Source organism: Hyperoodon ampullatus, assembly GCF_949752795.1.
Source record: "Hyperoodon ampullatus genome assembly, chromosome: 7".
NCBI classification, from domain to species: Eukaryota; Metazoa; Chordata; class Mammalia; order Artiodactyla; family Ziphiidae; genus Hyperoodon; species Hyperoodon ampullatus.
Window position 1 is genome coordinate 13,250,829 of NC_136920.1, and position 18,590 is coordinate 13,269,418.

Sequence of the window (18,590 nt, forward strand, 5' to 3'; positions counted from 1 at the left end):
AAGCCTCCCTCAGCCACCAGCATCCCAGCCATTCTGAAAGCCTTGCAGGACGAATGGGTAAGTCCCTGGAAGAGAACTGGTATCTTACCCACTTGAAAAGAAGGGATCACTGGACTAGGACGTGGGGGTGGGAGGGATGGAGCATTACTTTCTCTTTTGAGGAGAGGGTGAGAGCAGAAGAGGAGCCTGCTTCTTGACCTCACACGGATCTGGGCTCCACGCTTTGTTCCATTGCCTGCTTGCCGCGTCCCTGGGCAAGTTGCTCGTATCCAAGTCCTGATTTTCCTGACCATATGACATGGATTAGTGCCTGTCTCTCAGGGTTTTGGGAGAATTAGAATAAGATTAGAGTATAAATTTCATGATGTCAGGGGCTTATTTTACTCACCGATAGAGCCCCAGCACTGAGAGCAGCGCCAGGTTCATAGTAGGTGCTCTAAAATGTGAATGAACAACTACATCTTGAGGATTGTCTGGCGTCGTGCCTGACACAATGAGGGCAGTCAATAAATAGCAGCTGTAGCATTTTTATTCCCTTTTGACAAGGTGACGGCATGACATCTGAGATGTGACGGTAAATTAGAGAAGATGGGGATGGGAAAGAGTTGGCTCCCACTCCTGTCTGTGTGCCCAGGGTTTGGCGTGCGTAGGAGCTCGGGGGCATCTCCCAAAGCGTTCAGGGTCACTCACATCTTGCTTGGGTCACCAGTACTGGTCTAGTCTTCGTATCAAGGGCTGACTCTTCTGCTGGGTGCTCCCCGCATCTCCCTGCCCCCTCACAGTGGCATCTCCCTCTCCCAGGACGCAGTCATGCTCCACAGCTTCACCCTGCGCCAGCAGCTGCAGACCACCCGCCAAGAGCTGTCCCACGCTCTGTACCAGCACGATGCCGCCTGCCGTGTCATCGCCCGTCTCACCAAGGAAGTCACTGCTGCCCGAGAAGGTAGAGCCTCTCACCTGCCATGCCCCACTCTGGGCTGGGCCTGTTTTACAATAGCCCGTTTCTGACGTTGTCTTCTCTCCCAGCTCTGGCTACTCTGAAACCGCAGGCTGGTCTCATCGTGCCCCAGGCTGTGCCGAGCTCCCAGCCGAGCGTTGTGGTGAGTGTCCCCCCAGCCCCGCCAGCAGCGCGCACGTGCGCGGTGGCTCACACAGCCCTCCTCTGCAAAGGTCTCTGGCATTTCTGTGCTCCTCTCACCTTCACCTTTCTGCTCTTCAGGGTGCAGGCGAGCCGATGGATTTGGGCGAGCTGGTGGGAATGACCCCCGAGATTATTCAGAAGGTATGTCGTGCTCTCACTTGGGGGGAAGGCTGATGGGTCCTCCCTTTTCACTATCTGCCTGGAGTCCCATATGAATAAAAATCCCATCCATTTGGAGATGAAGTGGAGTGGTACAGAGCACAGACTCCGACTAGGCTGCCTGGCTTTGTGTTTTGATGTCACCAGTTATAAGCTTTATGACCTTGGGCTGACTTAACCAGTCCTGTGTCTAATTTGCCTTCTAAAGTGAGGATAATGGTACCTGCTTTATAGACTTGTGGGAATTTTAAAGATTTTGATTACTGTTAAGTACCGTTTGTTGCTCTTATTAGGGTTCTTTGCAGATACTAAAACACTTTGTTACATGTTTTCCTTTTTTTTCTTTTGAGGGAGACAGGACAGGAGGGATGACTTTCATTTTATAAATGAAGAATCTGTAAAGAATGTGAGGTTCAGATTCAAAGGCACAGCTCACAAGAGGCAGAGCTGGCCCCTGCGTCCAAGTCCAGTGCTCTGTTAAGCTCAGGGGATCCTCCTTAGTACAAGTTGATGGTGTGTGTCTTTTCCAAGCCGTTCAGGTTGTCAGCATGCATCTCAGCTCTCATCTTAGTGGCGCAGGCGTGGTCTGGGAACCGTGCCATTTATTGCCTCTGTGGCCTTGGGCAAGTGACTTCACTTCTCTGAGGCTCAATTTCCTACTCTGTGAAATAGGGTCATCAACACCCACTTCATAAGGTTGGGATGAAAGTAAAAAGAGATAATGCACAGAAGCCTTTAGCACACAGCTCGGCAGATGATGAGTTCTTGGTGACGCTTGTGAAAGTGTAGATGTGACCAGCATTCGCCGTGTTGTTTTCCTGGCAAAATAATTTGTCTCCCGTTGAGCCTATTCCCCTCTCTCTTCCCCAGCTTCAAGACAAGGCCACTGTGCTAACCACAGAGCGGAAGAAGGTGAGTCCTCCCAGGGTCAGGGGCGGGAGCTGGCCTGGAGGACGTGCTGGCCCCTTAGGAGGAGGGGGGATGGCCGAGTCCTGCACTCACTGCCACTTTTCTTGGGGGGCTTTTTCTTTCTCTCAGAGAGGGAAGACTGTGCCTGAGGAGCTGGTGAAGCCGGAAGAGCTCAGCAAATACCGGCAGGTGGCATCCCACGTGGTGAGTGGCGGAGTCCTGCAGACTTGGAGACAGGGCCCTCCCAGGCTGTTTCTGGGGTGGGGCAGGTCAGCATGGACTGTCGCCAAGGCCTCTGGCCCTGCCCCGTTTCTAGTCTTGGCCGCTGAGTTGTCAGGCTTCTCTTCCTGCCCAGCTCTGGCTTTCCCAATAGCCAATGAGGGACTTACTGCATCCAGGCAGAAGTCCAAGTGCAGTGGATGAGGAACAGAAGTCACTTATGTGCCCTGGGGCCGGGGCCGGGGCAGTTGGGTGGCTTTGTGGCCTGCCTTGATTCGGCCGTGACTGGGTTTGATGTGGCTCTCTCTGCACAGGGCTTGCACAGTGCTAGCATTCCCGGGATCCTTGCCCTGGACCTCTGCCCCTCTGACACCAACAAGATCCTCACTGGTGAGAGCGGGCCTGGGGGACAAAAGTACCTTCTTCAGCAGAGGGACTTGGGTGGGCGGGCCTGATGCATTTTTGGATCTCATTTTGGTCCTCTTCAGGTGGGGCAGATAAAAATGTCGTCGTCTTCGACAAGAGTTCTGAGCAAATCCTGGCCACTCTCAAAGGCCATACCAAGAAGGTCACCAGCGTGGTCTTTCACCCTTCCCAGGTAAGGGCTCTCCTAGCACCCTCAGCCCTCATTCCTGAGCCCTGTTTCAGTGGTTTAGGGTCCCAGGACCAGACCCCCACCCCGTTGCCTCCTTGGTGAAGTGACACGGGCCTGAGAAAGAGTGCCGACTCTCTAGCTCTGGCAGTTAGGGGCCGGGTTTGGGGTCATGGGGTTGCCCTCTCCTCTGTGTCAGCTCCTAAAGCGTGGCCTTCAAACCGGGGGAGAAAGGAATTGTGTAGTTTGAAAAGCATGTTCATTGAAATGTTTTATGTTAGGAAAAGGGGAAAAACCCTACAGCGTTTATAATACAAACTGTAGTAAACAAAGCTCAACAGAATCTTGCCTCACGTATCTGAGGAGGACAGATGGGTCTGTATTCCTACGGTCCTCCAGGCTGAGGGTGAAAACTTGACGTTAGCCGCTGCAGGCAGTGTGGGTTAAAACAGATGGAGAGTCGCTGGTTTAGAGGGGAAGCAGGTCGTTTGACCAGATTAATGACGTTATGGGATTTGCGTTTTTACGTCTAGGACAGTTTGGGACTGTAGGAGAAGTGGCTGGATCAGCTTTTCCCAGAGTCTTTTCTCTGTACCTTTAAGGAAATTAGAAATAGAAAAATAACATGGTGAATTTTTCATTAAACTAGATATATTCAAATTGAAGCACTATTTTCCTGCTTACTGGGTGTTAATATGTTACTTCTCTTATGCAAATGCATTGATGGAAGATGGTAGTTGGTTTTACCTTATAGTTTTTAACGTCCTAACTAACCAAAATAATTGGTTGGTGACACCACATAAGTTTTTCTGAGAATTAACTTGCCCCCGAAATCCTTAAGTGTGGGATGCACTGGAACATGCCCTTGCAGCCCCTTCCGGGCCTGGTACTGTTCGGGCCTGGTACTGTTCAGACCTTTGCCACCCCAGACAGTAGCCATTAGCTACATGTGGCTATTTAAGTAAACTGAAATTTAAAATTCAGTTTCTCAATTGCACTGGCCACATTTCTCTCTGGTCCTGGAAAAGGGTTGTGGGAAATTTCCCTCTGGTGCAGTTATCCTTTTTACCACTAGATGGCAGGGCCTCCTGCCGTTGGCCAAAGGCTGTTTAATTTCCCATTCTAATAGCGTTTACCGTGGGGCCCTCTTAGGCATCGTTGTGCAGATGGGTGGTTCCAGGCAGGGCAGGGCTGTGGCTGTCCCCAGCCCTCTTTTGTAAGATGGTTGTGGTCCATCTCTTCTCTGTCTCTGATCATCTGTCTCCTTGCGTTCCTTTTAGGAGCTGGTGTTTTCCGCCTCCCCAGATGCCACTATCAGGATTTGGTCTGTTCCGAACGCCTCTTGTGTACAGGTTGTTCGGGCCCATGAGAGTGCTGTGACAGGCCTCAGCCTCCACGCCACTGGTGACTATCTCCTGAGCTCCTCTGATGACCAGGTGTGGTCCCAGCCAGGGCCCCAAAGAGGCTCCTGGTCCCCACACTCCTATATCCTGGGAGGAGGGAACATCTTACCAACCTCAGCCGGTTCCCCAGAACCCCAAGGAGAATGTTCCCTCTACCAAGAGGGGCTGGCCTTGCCAGGGTCTGCCGGACTAGAGTCTCTGCCTTCCTGAGGGGCCACCAGGACCTAGGGACCCACTGTCTTACTGGCTCCATTGTCTCTGTGTTTTCAGTACTGGGCCTTCTCTGACATCCAGACAGGACGTGTGCTCACCAAGGTGACCGATGAAACCTCTGGCTGCTGTAAGTTGCCTCAGAAGCGCTGGGCTCTTCATTTGCTACGTTTTGTGTATTTTAATGTTTTATTTAGTCATTTGCTCATTTGTTCTAAAAACACACTTAACCACCAGTACCTGCTGAGTGCCAGGTGTGGTACCAGCCCGGTGAGCAGTGGGAAGAGTGAGAAGCCTGCCTTGGCTGCACTTAGTCTCCCCTGCTGGGCTCTGACGCATGGCCGTCTCCCCTCTCCGCAGCCCTCACCTGTGCGCAGTTCCACCCTGATGGACTCATTTTCGGGACAGGAACCATGGACTCTCAGATCAAGATATGGGACTTGAAGGTAAGACATGGTGACCTCCATCTGCGGCCCAGAGCTGGAGCTCTTGCAACTGTGCAGTGTGATGAAGTGCTTATGGCACCTGGCCCCAGGGGTATCCCAAGAGTGGACAGTGGCTGTGTATGTGTGTGTGACACAGTAGGTGTGGTCTGGGGGCCCCCAGGCTGGGCATCCACCCCTGCTATTCCTGCTGGTTGTCCTCCCTGAAGGATGGAAGAGGACATCTCAGAAGTAGGACTTTGATGAGCTCCATTTTCTCCCCCTGACCAGTGGGTGACATTTTACTCCCTGTCCCCCAACTGTAGGAGCGCACCAATGTGGCCAACTTCCCTGGCCACTCGGGCCCCATCACCAGCATCGCCTTCTCCGAGAACGGCTACTACCTGGCTACGGCGGCTGATGACTCCTCTGTCAAGCTCTGGGATCTGCGCAAACTTAAGAACTTTAAGACCTTGCAGCTGGATAACAACTTTGAGGTGTGCCCCCTCCCTCCCCCCAGCTCTCTTGGTCGCCTCTCCTCCTCATTTGTCGGTTATTCACTGAATTACTCTAAACTGCCTCTGTTTATCCCCGATTGCTCATAGTTTCTGCTCCCCTCACGTGACCTCTCTCCTGATTCTGGCAGGTAAAGTCACTGATCTTTGACCAGAGTGGTACTTACCTGGCCCTTGGGGGCACGGATGTCCAGATCTACATCTGCAAACAGTGGACGGAGATTCTTCACTTTACAGGTAGAGGCTGGCCCTGGGATCCTGAGGTCTCTGCGTGCCCTGGCCCAGAGGAAAGTGGGAAAATCTCACTGTGTTAGGAATTTCTAGGGCTAGGCTTGCACTTGCCAGGGCCGCTTTTAATCACTGTCTGAGGCAGTATAGTGTAACGGCTAAGACAGTGAACTCCAAGGGTCAGACTGCTTGGCTTCAAATGCTGGCTCTACCACTTGAATTGGTGTGACGTCGGGCAAGTTACTTAATCTCTCTGGAGAGTGATAATAGTACAGTTGATCCTTCACAGATTCAGCCAACTGTGGGTCGAAAATAGAGGAAAACTCGAATTGGCCACACACTGGCAACTGTTAGCATAGCATTTACCTTATATTTACAACTATTTACATAGAATTTATGTTCTGTTAGGAATTATAAATTATTTAGGGATGATTTAAAGTATATAGGAGAATGTGTGTAGGTTATATGCACATACTACACCATTTTATATAAAGGGCTTGAGCGTCCGTGGATTTTGGTGTCTGCAGGAGTTCCTGGAACCAGCACCCCTCAGATACCAAGGGAGGACTATACATACCCAATGGGGTTGTTGTGAGGTTTAGCTGAGTTTATATATACATGCATGTATTTAGATGAGTTTATATAAATATATAAACATATAAAATACAAATAAATGTACATAATGTGTAAATGTATAAATTCAAGATAGCAATACACATAAATACATGTGTTTAGAACAGTGTCTGGCACATAGGAAGGATTTGCTACTATCATTCAATATTGTGTCTTAGTTCACGGTGGGATTAGAGCAATAAATATGGCAGACCCAGTGTTTGCACTAATGGAACTTCTGGTCAGGTTGGGAAGGCAGATGTAGAGTGACTTCACCAGTAATTACTTAAGTGTGGTGATAAGTACTAGAGAAGACAAGCATGAAATGCTGAGACAGTGGATAACAGGGTTGGCAACCTCATAGTCCTGTGGCCTCGGGTCTGTGACTTGCCCTTTTGGAGCTTTAAATGGGCGTTTTGACACTGCGGATTGTGCCAGCTGGTGCTGTGGAAGTGCCTGCATGGTGACAAGGTGCCTCTTGCACCCTCGGGAGCTGAATGAACGGCAGCTGCTGTTGTCTTTGTTGATGAAGTTCTTGTCCTCGTTAGCAGGTTGTGGGCAGGGCACAAGCACCTTCTCCCACCCCAGATTCTACTCGGTGTGTGTGTCCCAGAGGTGGCCAAGCCTGACTGTGTGGCCCACGAGTTTTAACCTTCACTGGGCCCTGGTGCTTTGATTTGGAGCAGACTTAGGTGGAGTGGAGGGCTGGAAGCACAGGGTGGCTTTGTAGTGGGGAGCTGGCGGGCCGGCTGTGATCCTAGGAATTGGCACTGATGCCCTTGAACTGCCCGAGCCCGGCGAGGAGGGTTGCCCAGCCTCTTCTGCCCCTGCCCCAGCCCTGCCTTGTGCCAGGGGCCCAAGTCTCCTGGAGTTAACCCCATGAGCTGGAACCAGCTGATAGACTATTCCAGTTACACACAGGGAGTCAGAACTAAATACGTACTAACCAGCCTAGCTCCCAGTCAGTTCTCCGACTTGAACCGAGCCGAGCAGAGCCGAATTGTAGCTGCTCCGAAAGCTTAGGTGGGGGAGACGGGCGTTCCACTCAGCCCAGCCACAAAAACCTGAGTGCCTGCCGTGGGCCAGCACCGAGTGAGGCCCTGGAGCTCAGTGCTGTGCGGGTCAGACTAGAACCCTGGCCTCGGGGGTTGACAGGCCACGGGGAGGTCCATACGGGCAGAGGCCCGCAGGATGAGGAACACTTGACGGGGGAGGACTGGATGGGTTGGGAGCGAATCATCAGGGATCAGTGCTGAGACCCCGAGGAAGAACAGCCCCCTCACCATTGTCTCTTGTCTCTCCCCACAGAGCATAGCGGCCTGACCACGGGGGTGGCCTTTGGGCACCACGCCAAGTTCATTGCTTCAACAGGCATGGACAGGAGCCTCAAGTTCTACAGCCTGTAGGCCCCGGCCCTCCTGGCAGGAGCTGGGCCTCATCTCAGTAGTGGGGTAGCGTTAGGGGGGGGGGCGGGCAGGGGGAAAGAGACTACTGGGGGGTGGGGGGTGTATGGGGCGGGACATTCGCGTCATTTCCCTCTGGTCCGGGCGGCGGGCTGAGAGCCGCGGTGGCATGGACCACCCTCATCCGTGCAGCCTCCGGGCCCGCTGGGAGCAGCCGTGGGGCAGAGTCGGGGAGAGGCTGAGCCAAGGGGACTGTGAAGGGGCTGGGCCAAGGGCTCAGGCAGGGTTTTGTAAGCAGCGATCTAGTTTTCATTAAAAAAAGAAAACACCAAACACAGCCACCTTCCTCCGCGTGTCTGTAGCAGGGAAAGTCAAGGGCGGGGGGGCACCAAGTAGGACTCTGACCACCAGGGTGCCCATCGTTCCTTTTTTTTTTTTTTTTTTTTCCGAATGCACAACAGAAATAAAAAAGAAAACAAAAAGAAACCTACAAGCCACTTGCCGGAATGACTCTTCCCGTCCCTGCAGGCCTTGACTGTGTGTTCACAGGGCCTCATGTCACTTGCCTCGTGGGGTTGGCTCCCACGCGAGCCTGGAAGGGAGGGGGAAGGGCTGAGGGGCTGCCGGCACGTCAGGAGGGATTCCTCAGGCCTTCAGTCCGAGGTGACAGAACATCTGTCCCAGACTAGCTTGAATCAGAAGGGTTTCTGTAACTCTGCTGTTTGAAGATTTGAAATAGAACGGGTCCCAGGGGAGACAGCCAGCAAACTGTAAATAAGCAAAAGATCAGCGAATGCCCTATTTAATTAGGGAAATAAGGGTGGTCAGTGTGGCTGCTTTGGGTGGTCAGGAACGGCCTCTTGCAGATGACACTTAAGTTGAAGCCTGATTGATGGGAGCTAAAGGGGAGGTGGAGTGTTGCAGACTGAGGGAAGGTTCTAAGGCTGGAATGGCCAAGGTGCGTGGAGCAGGGGAAGGAGGCCAGTGTGGCCGGAGTGTGGTGCCACTGGATGTGGCCCCGGGAGATCATCAGTACCCTTGAGAAGAACGGTCCCAGTAGAGCGTTGGGGCGAGAGAAGTGAGAAAGTGGGAGGCAGTGATTGTAGGTAAGGAATCGTGCCAGGGAGGGGAGCTAAGAAGTGGGGTGTCCCCTTGGGGTGGCGGTGGGGTCAAAGCATAGCAGTCCATGTTGACACAGCAGAGCCCTCCACGTGTGCTTTGCTGGGTCCGTGCTGTGTGGCCACGTCGGTTCGGGCGTGCTGTGTCTTCTAGCAGGGTCAGAATACCTCTTAGCTAGTAAAACCCTTGAAACTCCTGCGGCAAAGGAGCCATTCAACTTTTTGACCCAGTTTCCTCATAAGTACTTGACAAGGAGAGCCTCTGTGTATGTGTGTGTAACCCCTGGTGTCCATGGAACTCGCCTTTTGGAAAACATCCCAGAGTTTTAGCTGTTTTTAAACTGTGCAGTGAGCATCTTCAAGCATGCAGCCTTTTGCTAGCTTAGGTTAGTTCTTACAGGTAACTTTCCAAGAGTGGAGTGGTAAGGCAGCGTTTGGAAGACTTAGAAGTTTTCCCACATTTGCCAACCAAAGTAGTACCAATTTGAAGGTGTGGCTCAGTGTGTGACGATATTAATTTTATGTATCCTCAGCCAATTTGGGGTATTTGAAAAGAGTATGGGCCTTAAGAAAAGACCCATCATGTAGTTCTGAAGCAGGACCAAAAAGGAGAAGAGAAACTGCCGAGTGAAAGATGGACCTGTGGAGCTGTCCGCTGTTGTTTGCAGGTGGTGGAGCAGCGTCATTCAAGGTGGGGGTGGCTGAGGACCCTGGGGGTGTCCTGGGGCCAGCACAGCACCAAACCATCTAATGGTTTCTGGCTAGATACTAATATGCATACTTAAGGTTCGCCTTCGTTTCCAGGAAAACTGGAAACTGCGGGACATAAGGACAGAGGTTCTTGGGGGACCTGTGGGTTGGAAAGGGCACCGTGGTCTCCCTGAGATTGTGTGAAGCGTGTGTTGTATCCATGCAAATGTGCACTGGGGGCGGGGCTTAGAGTATATCTCAGAGGGACTGTAGTCCCGCCCCCACCCCCAGTCAGTTCCAGACCACTTCCCTAGAAGGACTGGTATGTGGATCGTAAGGCTCTGAAGTGCTTTCATCTCTCCTGCCCTCTTTCCACTCTCACTGGCAGAAGGCCTGTGTGCCAGACACTATACATTTTCTCATTTTATGCTTGAAACAACCTTGCCTTTAGCTGTCCAGCAACTGGGCAGCTTCCTGCACCCCCATGGGGCTTCATGTCCCTTTGCAGTCCAGGGTGGAAGATAGGCTCTGGGGCTCTGGGACTCTGGGGACAGACTCTGGGTTTTGAGTCCCAGCTCTGGCACTTAGTAGTGAGGGGCCTCGGTCAGGTTACTTAACTCCTCTCTGTTCAGTGCCTTCGTCTGGAAGATGGGGACAGTGTACTAATTAGGGATGTTGTAAGGCTTAAGCAAGGTAGTGTGTGAGCAGTGCTTAGGACAGTGGTGGACGTGATGAATGCCGTCCACATTTTAACTGCTGCTGCTGCTGCTGCTACTACTTCTACTGCTACACTGTCTGCTCTCCCCAGGGTCCCTGCCCTGCCAGGCGAGTGCCCTCAGCCCGGGTTCGTGCCTCTGGCATAGTTCTAACCACGTTACCTTGGAGGTGTTTATGCATTTGTCTCTCATAACTAGGCTTTAATCTCCCGAGGGCAGGACCATGTACTCATTGCTGGTATTCAATTCACTGCTGCCGAGGGGCAGACAGATTCAAACCTGGGGCTCAGACCGAAGCCCAGGCTCTGTCTCTCTGCAGAAACAAAAGGCGGGGGCGGGGAGGGGGTGGGAATGGATGACAGACTTCGTTATTTCAGCCAGAATGGAATGGAGAGCTGTCATCCCTGCCACGTCTCTCCAGATTTCAGCTCAGCTGTCTTGTAGGTGAACCTTTTGGAAGTAGGGCTCAGTTGGTAGATTCTAAAGGGCTCACCTATTCTGGACCCTTATTAGGCTCATGAATTTTTGTAATTAGTACTTACTGCATCCTACATGAGCTTGACTCCTTTGACGATCCATTCCTGGATCGTTCATGCCTGAGGACCCAGTCCCCAAACCCACCCTTGTCTGTCCTCTGTTGAAGCTTGCTCGGCCTTGGAGCACTGACCAAGGTGGCCACCTGGGGGCACTGTAGTTACACTAGTCTCCCCAGTAACACTGGCCCCAGGACCGAGCTGTCAGCACCACAGCTGGGCCCTGTTTTCCCCATTCCACAGGCTGGAAACCATAAGTAGTAGAGCTGGGATTTTAAGCTGTCTGGCTACAGAGACAGCTGACTGCTCCATCATCCGCTGAGACAGGAGCGGGCAGCTCCACGGTGTTCCAGGATGTAGTGCTATGGTTAGGTGTGGGCTCTGGAGTCAGAAGCCAGGTTTGAATCCCAGAGCTGCAGCTCTCTATGACTTTGGTGTTTGTGTCTCAGCTTCTGCACCTGTAAAACTGAGTTAATGGTGCCTACTGCACAGGGCTGTTGTGTGCAGAGAGCTTGGGAAGCACTCCATAGCTGGCTGCTTTCTCCCTGCTCCTGTCTGCACTGGCATCCACTGACCCTGCTGGGGTCCTGGTGGCCCTTGACCCTCCACACCTGTGTTATAAAGGTGAGGCCTGACATGGCCTTCTTCCTTCATAAATCATACGTTTATAAGGCTCTGATAACACAAAGTGGAACGTGATTAGGCAGGGAGGTGGGAGCACACAGGTGATACAACCGTGGGGCTGTAGAGTTCTCATAGAGGTGCCAATGCAGAGGATGGGGTGCAGCTGTTAATGAAAGGTAAATCTGGGGAGAGGTGACATAGGCACATTTTAGAGAAGTAAAAATTCACTAGGTGGACCCAGGGTAGGGGTGGCTGGTGGAAGGAGAGGCTCTGGCAGCCCCACTGCCTTGCTGAAGTGAGGAGGGAGGAGAGAGCCAGAAGGGGAAGACAGCCAGTGTGGAGGGTGGAGGGCAGGAATGGTGGAATAACGCCCAGCAGATTGTCGTAAGGCAGGTTGGGAGGTGGCTGGTTTCAAACCAGCAGCGTGAAGTCTAAGATCTCATCTGAAGTTTTTCAGAATTTGGAACAGGTCTTTAACCAACATTTTAGAAGTTTTTTTGTTTTCTATTTTGATACATTCATTCAAAAGTGTCTAAAACATATCTTTTCAGTTTAAAGGATAATAAACACCCTTGTATCCACCACTCGGCTTAGGAAAGACAGCACTGGGGGCCCTCTGTGTGCCCTTCCACGAATGCATCCCTCTTTCTCCCCCCGCAGAGGAAACTGCTACCCTGAAATAAGGGTTGATTATTCCTTGCTTTTATAATTTTGTCACTAAATATTTTTCTTTTCTTTTTTTTCTTTTCTTTTTTTTTTTTTTTGAGGTACGTGGGCCTCTCACTGTTGTGGCCTCTCCCTTTGTGGAGCACAGGCTCTGACACGCAGGCTCAGTGGCCATGGGTCACGGGCCCAGCCGCCCCGCAGCATGTGGGATCTTCCCGGACTGGGGCACGAACCCGTGTCCCCTGCATTGGCAGGTGGACTCTCAACCCCTGCACCACCAGGGAAGCCCACTATATATTTTTCTTCCTTTTTTTTCTTATCTTTGAACTTTGTATAAATGAAATCATTCAATTTGGTTTCTTTGACTTCATTTGCTAAACATTGTTCCTAAGACTTACCTGTATTGATACACATAGCTGTAGTTCTTCACTATCGTGCCAACAAAGGCAAATGGCCAAACAGAACTCCCCCCAGGTTGCTGGAACAGCATTCACCAGAGACGGGGGTGGGGGGTGGGGCAGCCGTACAGATGTGCAGGTCCCAAATGGTGCATTCATCCTGGGCAGGGCGCTCCCGGGGACGATTCCCACCATCGGGCTAAGGTGCCTTTGAGCTGCCCGATTGGGAAGCACAGCTTCTCCTCTGTTGTCCTCAGGGGAAGAGAGACAGTAACGGTAAGATGTCGCAGAAACTTGCTTCAGGCCCTCATCTGCCAGCTCCATGTTTTGTGGTGGGTGGGTGGCCGGGGGTTTGTACCAGCTCTTTCCCTTGACGTGATCCTGGATCTAGGGTCCAAAGGATGCCGTTGCGGCTGTTTGATGTGGCTAGTGGGCAGCAGGACTCACTGCATTGCATTCATGGTTGGAGAAGCACCAGCCCCTCCTCTGACATAATTAAGGGGCTGGGGTCCAAGCTTTGTAATTGATTAGCGCCTTAGGCACTTGGCAGTGGCTGGATTCCATGGAGCCTTATAAGAGGCCTCCTTTTCTGGGAGGCCAGCCTGCAAGGGATAAACTTGGAGAGGTTAACCCTTACTTCTCATTCACTGTAGAATCCCATTATAGAAATACCCTGCACTGCACTTATATGTCCTATTGATGGTAATGGATATATGGGTTTCCAGTTTTTTTGCGATTATAAACAGTGTTTCTGTGAACATTCTGGTACAAGGGTTTTTCCTAGGATATTAACCTAGGAGAGGATTTATTATATAGATCATACTATAGGTAATGACAAACTTTTTAAAATTTATTTTATTCAAGTATTGATTTACAATGTGTTAATTTCTGCTGTACAGCAAAGTAATTCAGTTATACATATATATTCTTTTTCATATTCTTTTCCATTATGGTTTATTATAGGATATTGAGTAGAGCTCCCTGTGCTGTACAGTAGGACCTTGTTGTGTATCCATCCTGTATATAATAGCTTGCATCTGCTAATCCCACACTCCCAGTCCATCCCTTCCCCACCCTCCCTCCCTCTTGGCAACCACAAGTCTGTTTTCTAATGACAAATTATTTTTCAACATGGTTGTACCAGTTTACACTCTGATTAGCAATGGATGAGTGTACCTGTCTCCATACCCTTGCCAACCCTTAATATTTTCTGATTTTTACATTTTTGCTCATCTGGGGGGTATATTATAGTATCTTGAAGTTTATTTTCACATCCATGATTACTAATAAGGTTGAGCATCTTTTTATCCACTTACAGGCCATTTGAGTTTATCTTTTGTGAAAGCGCTGTTTGTGCCTTTGCCCATGTTCCTATTTGGGTTGTCTTTTTCCTTTTGATTTGTGGCAATTTAAAAATGCATATATGTTTTGGATAGTAATCCCTTATTGTGTTGCAACTATCTTCCCAGTTGGAGCCTTGTCTTTTCACTCTTTTTCATGGTGTCTTGTGATTTTGGGTTTGTGAAATGCTCATTTTATCTGTGACTTTGAGAATTCTTTGAGACTTTGGCTGAAATCATGTTTTTTTTTTTTCAGTCAAGGTTTGCATTTGCTTCTGCTTGAGCCCAGACTACTTTAATTCTCACCCTGGGATCACTTTAAATTAAATTCAGCCCTTGAGGTTTTCTCCAAACTGAACTTTCAAGAGTCCTCATCCCTGCCGTAGACTAAGAATCTGGACCAGAAAAAAGGGAATTGTACTCTTAATTCTCAGGGGAGATTTCTTTTTTTCATCCATCCATCCATCCAGCACCATAGTCAAGATAGGCAAGATCCCTTGCTGCCCGCTTCCGTGCAGTGGTTTGTTTCTCCTTCACTCTGGCCTGAAGATGAAGCCCCCTGAGTCCCAGCTTGGATAGAGGCCTGCACTAGGCTCCCCAACTCTGGCAGCCTCTGGGCTGATCTGCAGTTCCCTGTGCTCATCAAAGCAGAATGTCAAGACCTCCAGGCTTCTGCAGAAATCCCAGAATAGAAGCTGGGCTCACTTCCCAGAGTTTTTGTTTTTACTTTATTTTTGGCCTTTGTGCATGCCTTTTTTTTTTTTTTAATATTAGCTCAGCAATGATTTAAACATGTTTTTAAAAACACACACATAAATAATCTGGGATTTTAGTTATTCGCTTCTGAAAGTTGACCTGGGTATCTGGTCTTCCCACTGCTGGAACAGAGTGGTACTTTTTTTTTTTTTTTTTTATTTTATTTATATTTATTTTTGGCTGCGTTGGGTCTTCGTTGCTGCGCACAGGCTTTCTCTAGTTGCCGCGAGCGGGGGCTACTCTTCGTTGTGATGTGCAGGCTTCTCATTGTGGTGGCCTCTCTTGTACATCACGGGCTCTAAGCGCACGGGCTTCAGTAGTTGTGGCGCGTGGGCTCAATAGTTGTGGCTCACGGGCTCTAGAGCACAGGCTCTGTAGTTGTGGCGCACGGGCTTAGTTGCTCCGCGGCATGTGGGATCTTCCTGGACCAGGGCTCGAACCCGGGTCCCCTGCACTGGCAGGCGGATTGTTAACCACTGAGCCACGAGGGAAGCCCCAGAGTGGCACTTTTATGTAAAACACCCTTACAGAAACGTCTGGGCATGGAGTCACACTTTATAGAGTTGAATTTTGCTTAACTTGAAGAAACAGGCTGTGAAGTATTCTCCTTTTTATTTAAGGCAAAGCGCCATGATCTCAGTGTAAAGATGAGGGAGCCAGGGGTAGATGGAGAGGGAGGGGATCCCCCTTGGGTATCACCTAGCTGCAGTCACGGCCCCTGGCCCTCTCCCCAAAAGGCAGGAAGAGAGAAAACCTGACAGGCACCGAGCAGCTCTGCTTCCTGCCACAAGTCAGCAAAAGTGGTTTGTTGGGGCTTCCCTGGTGGCGCAGTAGTTGAGAGTCCGCCTGCCAATGCAGGGGACACGGGTTCGTGCCCCGGTCCGGGAAGATCCCACATGCCGCGGAGCGGCTGGGCCCGTGAGCCATGGCCGCTGAGCCTGCGCGTCCAGAGCCTGTGCTCCGCAACGGGAGAGGCCACAACAGTGAGAGGCCCACGTACTGCAAAAAAAAAAAAAAAAAAAAAAAAGTGGTTTGTTAATCATCCCCATCAAGTCTGACTCAACTGTTTCTCAAGGCTCAGGTGCCTTCTTATACCAGGAGATGGTTTCAGGTGAGGGAAGAAGTTAAATTGGGCAAATTTGGACTGGATTTTGGTATCAGGAAAGTCAAAACTTAGATTGCTTCCCTCCAGGGAAAGCACAGGGAACTTAGCACTGCAAGGACCTTCATTGTTCACATACTTTGTACATTTGTTTCTGTAAACAGGACCCTTTGACACGGAAGTGTTGACAGAAATCTGTGTACAATGGAAATAGCGTTTGCCGAAGTTACCTATCAAAATCATGAGCCTGTATACACGCAACAGCAGTAGAAAAACACCTGCAGTGTCATAAGAGTATTACAAAAAGTTAATGGATACTTTTATGAGCATATAAGGTAGGGAAGGTCTTTGCTACATTTAAAGATAAAAATAGGACGGAAAAAAAATCATCATTACATAATCCTTTCAAACAGCAAGATGGAAGGACCCCATGAAGAAAAACCAATGGCCAAATCAGTGGGAAACTTGAAAGATGAAGATATCCACCCCTTGACTTGTGAAAGCTCTTTACAGACAAGGAAACAAACTCAGGAGAATAGATAAGAAACACAAAGAGGCGATTTATAAGATATAAGCAGCTATAAAGATGCTTGGTGTCTAATCAGAGAGGTCCATGTTAAATCAGAAATGCTGTTTACCTAATGATGCTCAGATAGGCAAAGCTGTAGAACGCTACTGATCTGTGGGGGCAAGAGTGTGGGGAACAGGCACCCATACGCTCCCAGAGCCCTACAGTCAAGAGGGGTGTAGCTTTCAACCCAGCAGTTCTAAGAATTTCTTCTGAGAAAATGGTATACGAACAATTACACGCTTACATAATTGTATTCGAAGATCAGGAAGTTCCCTGGTGGTCTAGTGGTTAGGATTCACTGCTTTCACTGCCATGGCCCAGGTTCAATGCCTGCTCAGGGAACTAAGATCCTGCAAACTATGTGGCCCGGTCAAAATTTTTTTAAAAATCGTTTTTAATTAAAAAAATTATTTTTAAAAAAGGAGATCAAATATACAGTTCAACCATGAAACGAAGGAGAATGCAGCTGTTAAAAGTAATAGGTAATGACCCAAGATGTCTACCTTTGCATGAAAAAAAAAGTTAAAGGGAAAAGTTGGTTACGTAACGTGATTCCAGTTGGCATCTATAGACCCATGCTTGGTTTAAACACAGCATCGATGCCATTCCCAGAACCACCCTTCCGTGCTGTTTAAACGCTCACAATGAACTTGTGCAATGAAGGCAACGGTAAGAAGAGCTGGCCCTGGATGGAACTGAATCCCTGACCCCTCAGAGCCTGTCAGCCTGGCTCCTCCAAATAACATCCAAGCTGAGAATCCTCACTTATTTCACACTAACCCTGAAAAGTATATCCCATAGGCCCTGCACAAGCCAGGAGGTTGGAAAGAACAAGTCATCCCGAGTCACAGATGGGGAAACAGTCCCAGCTAAGGGGAGTTCCTTAACTAACTTCCATAGCAAGTGTCTGGATCTTCCTGCCTAAGTGCTCTATTCTGCTAGAAAAGCCTATGGCAGCTGCTTCCCCTAGCCCCTCCTCCTCTTGAGCTATAAGCTTGTCCTCATATGGGGAAGAAAAAAAAAATTTAGGTAAGCATTAGTTTTGGGGCAGGAGGAGGAGAAATTCTGGTAGTTAATAGTACTCAGTAAATGTTGGCTGTTCTATACTATTCTAAGGATTCTTATCTATTAATTCATTTTATCTGACACCCCTATGGGGATAGGTATTATTCCCATTTTACAGATGAGGAAACTGAGGCCCAGAAGAGTTCAAGAACTCAATATCACACAGCTAGTAAGAGGCAGAGCCAGGGTTATAACTCAAACAGCCTGGCTTGTATTCGACCAGTATCCTGAAAACAGAAAAGATGGAGCTGGCCAGGGCTGGAGAGTGCCTGCATGGTGTCAAGGCCACGGGCCTGACTCAAGCACTGTGGTTCCCTTTACGCCACCTCTCTAACTCACGCCCTACCAAAGGCCAGAGAGGTGTCTGAAACCAAGTTTGACTTCCGCACCAGATTCTCCAGCGGCCAGAGGCTGAACCCAACCCACTCCACCTAGGTTGGGTTACCTTTCCCACCCTAGAAGCTCTACATGGCAGCAAAGACCTTTCCAGACCGACAAGTCAGAGGTGAAGGCCCATGTCATACTCGAGCAGACGGTCAGCAGCACAGGCCAGCACTGGTACTGACCTGTCTGGCAGCCGTGCCCACTGTGGCATCAGGCAGCATCAGGGCCAACAGGCTGCCATTCAGCCTGTGCCAACCATCCCTGTGTGGACCAGTCCCAGGGGCCAAGGGAGTGGGAAGGGGGGCTGGTGAGGGGAGGAGTAGCCAGCATCCTCTCTGGGAGTCTGGGAGGCTCAGAGGGGGCCTGGGCGGAGCTTGTTCAAGTCAAGTTTAGTTCTTTGGCCCCGGGAGCTCTGGATTCCCTCATCCATGATGGCAACCAAGTGGCATGCTTCGAGGATGCCCAGTCAGAACTCGTGTGTCTGTGAGAAGGTGACAAGCCTTCACAGGCCATTAGCCCTGCCAGGTTCCCGATTCCCAGCTATTGCTGTTCTTTTTTTTTTTTTTTTTTTTTGCAGTACGCGGGCCTCTCACTGTTGTGGCCTCTCCCGTTGCGGAGCACAGGCTCCAGACGCGCAGGCTCAGCGGCTGTGGCTCACGGGCCCAGCCGCTCCGCGGCATGTGGGATCCTCCCGGACCGGGGCACGAACCCATGTCCCCTGCATCGGCAGGTGGATTCTCAACCACTGCGCCACCAGGGAAGCCCTGTTGCTGTTCTTTGAGTCTGCCATGAGCTGACCTCCCCCTACCTTCTC

General features: G+C 50.2%; 1 protein-coding gene across 1 annotated transcript; it reads left to right on the forward strand.

The window, feature by feature from the left end:
* On the forward strand, positions 1-7,856 carry PRPF19 (pre-mRNA processing factor 19). Its single transcript, XM_079708357.1, has 14 exons — positions 1-57; positions 802-943; positions 1,027-1,100; positions 1,220-1,282; positions 2,171-2,212; positions 2,339-2,413; positions 2,743-2,818; positions 2,917-3,026; positions 4,301-4,456; positions 4,694-4,763; positions 4,994-5,079; positions 5,382-5,552; positions 5,702-5,807; positions 7,719-7,856. The coding sequence occupies exons 2-14, from the start codon at positions 811-813 to the stop codon at positions 7,814-7,816; spliced, it is 1,260 nt and encodes a 419-aa protein (XP_079564483.1). The 5' UTR covers positions 1-57; positions 802-810; the 3' UTR covers positions 7,817-7,856.
* Positions 7,857-18,590: the final 10,734 nt, after the last annotated feature.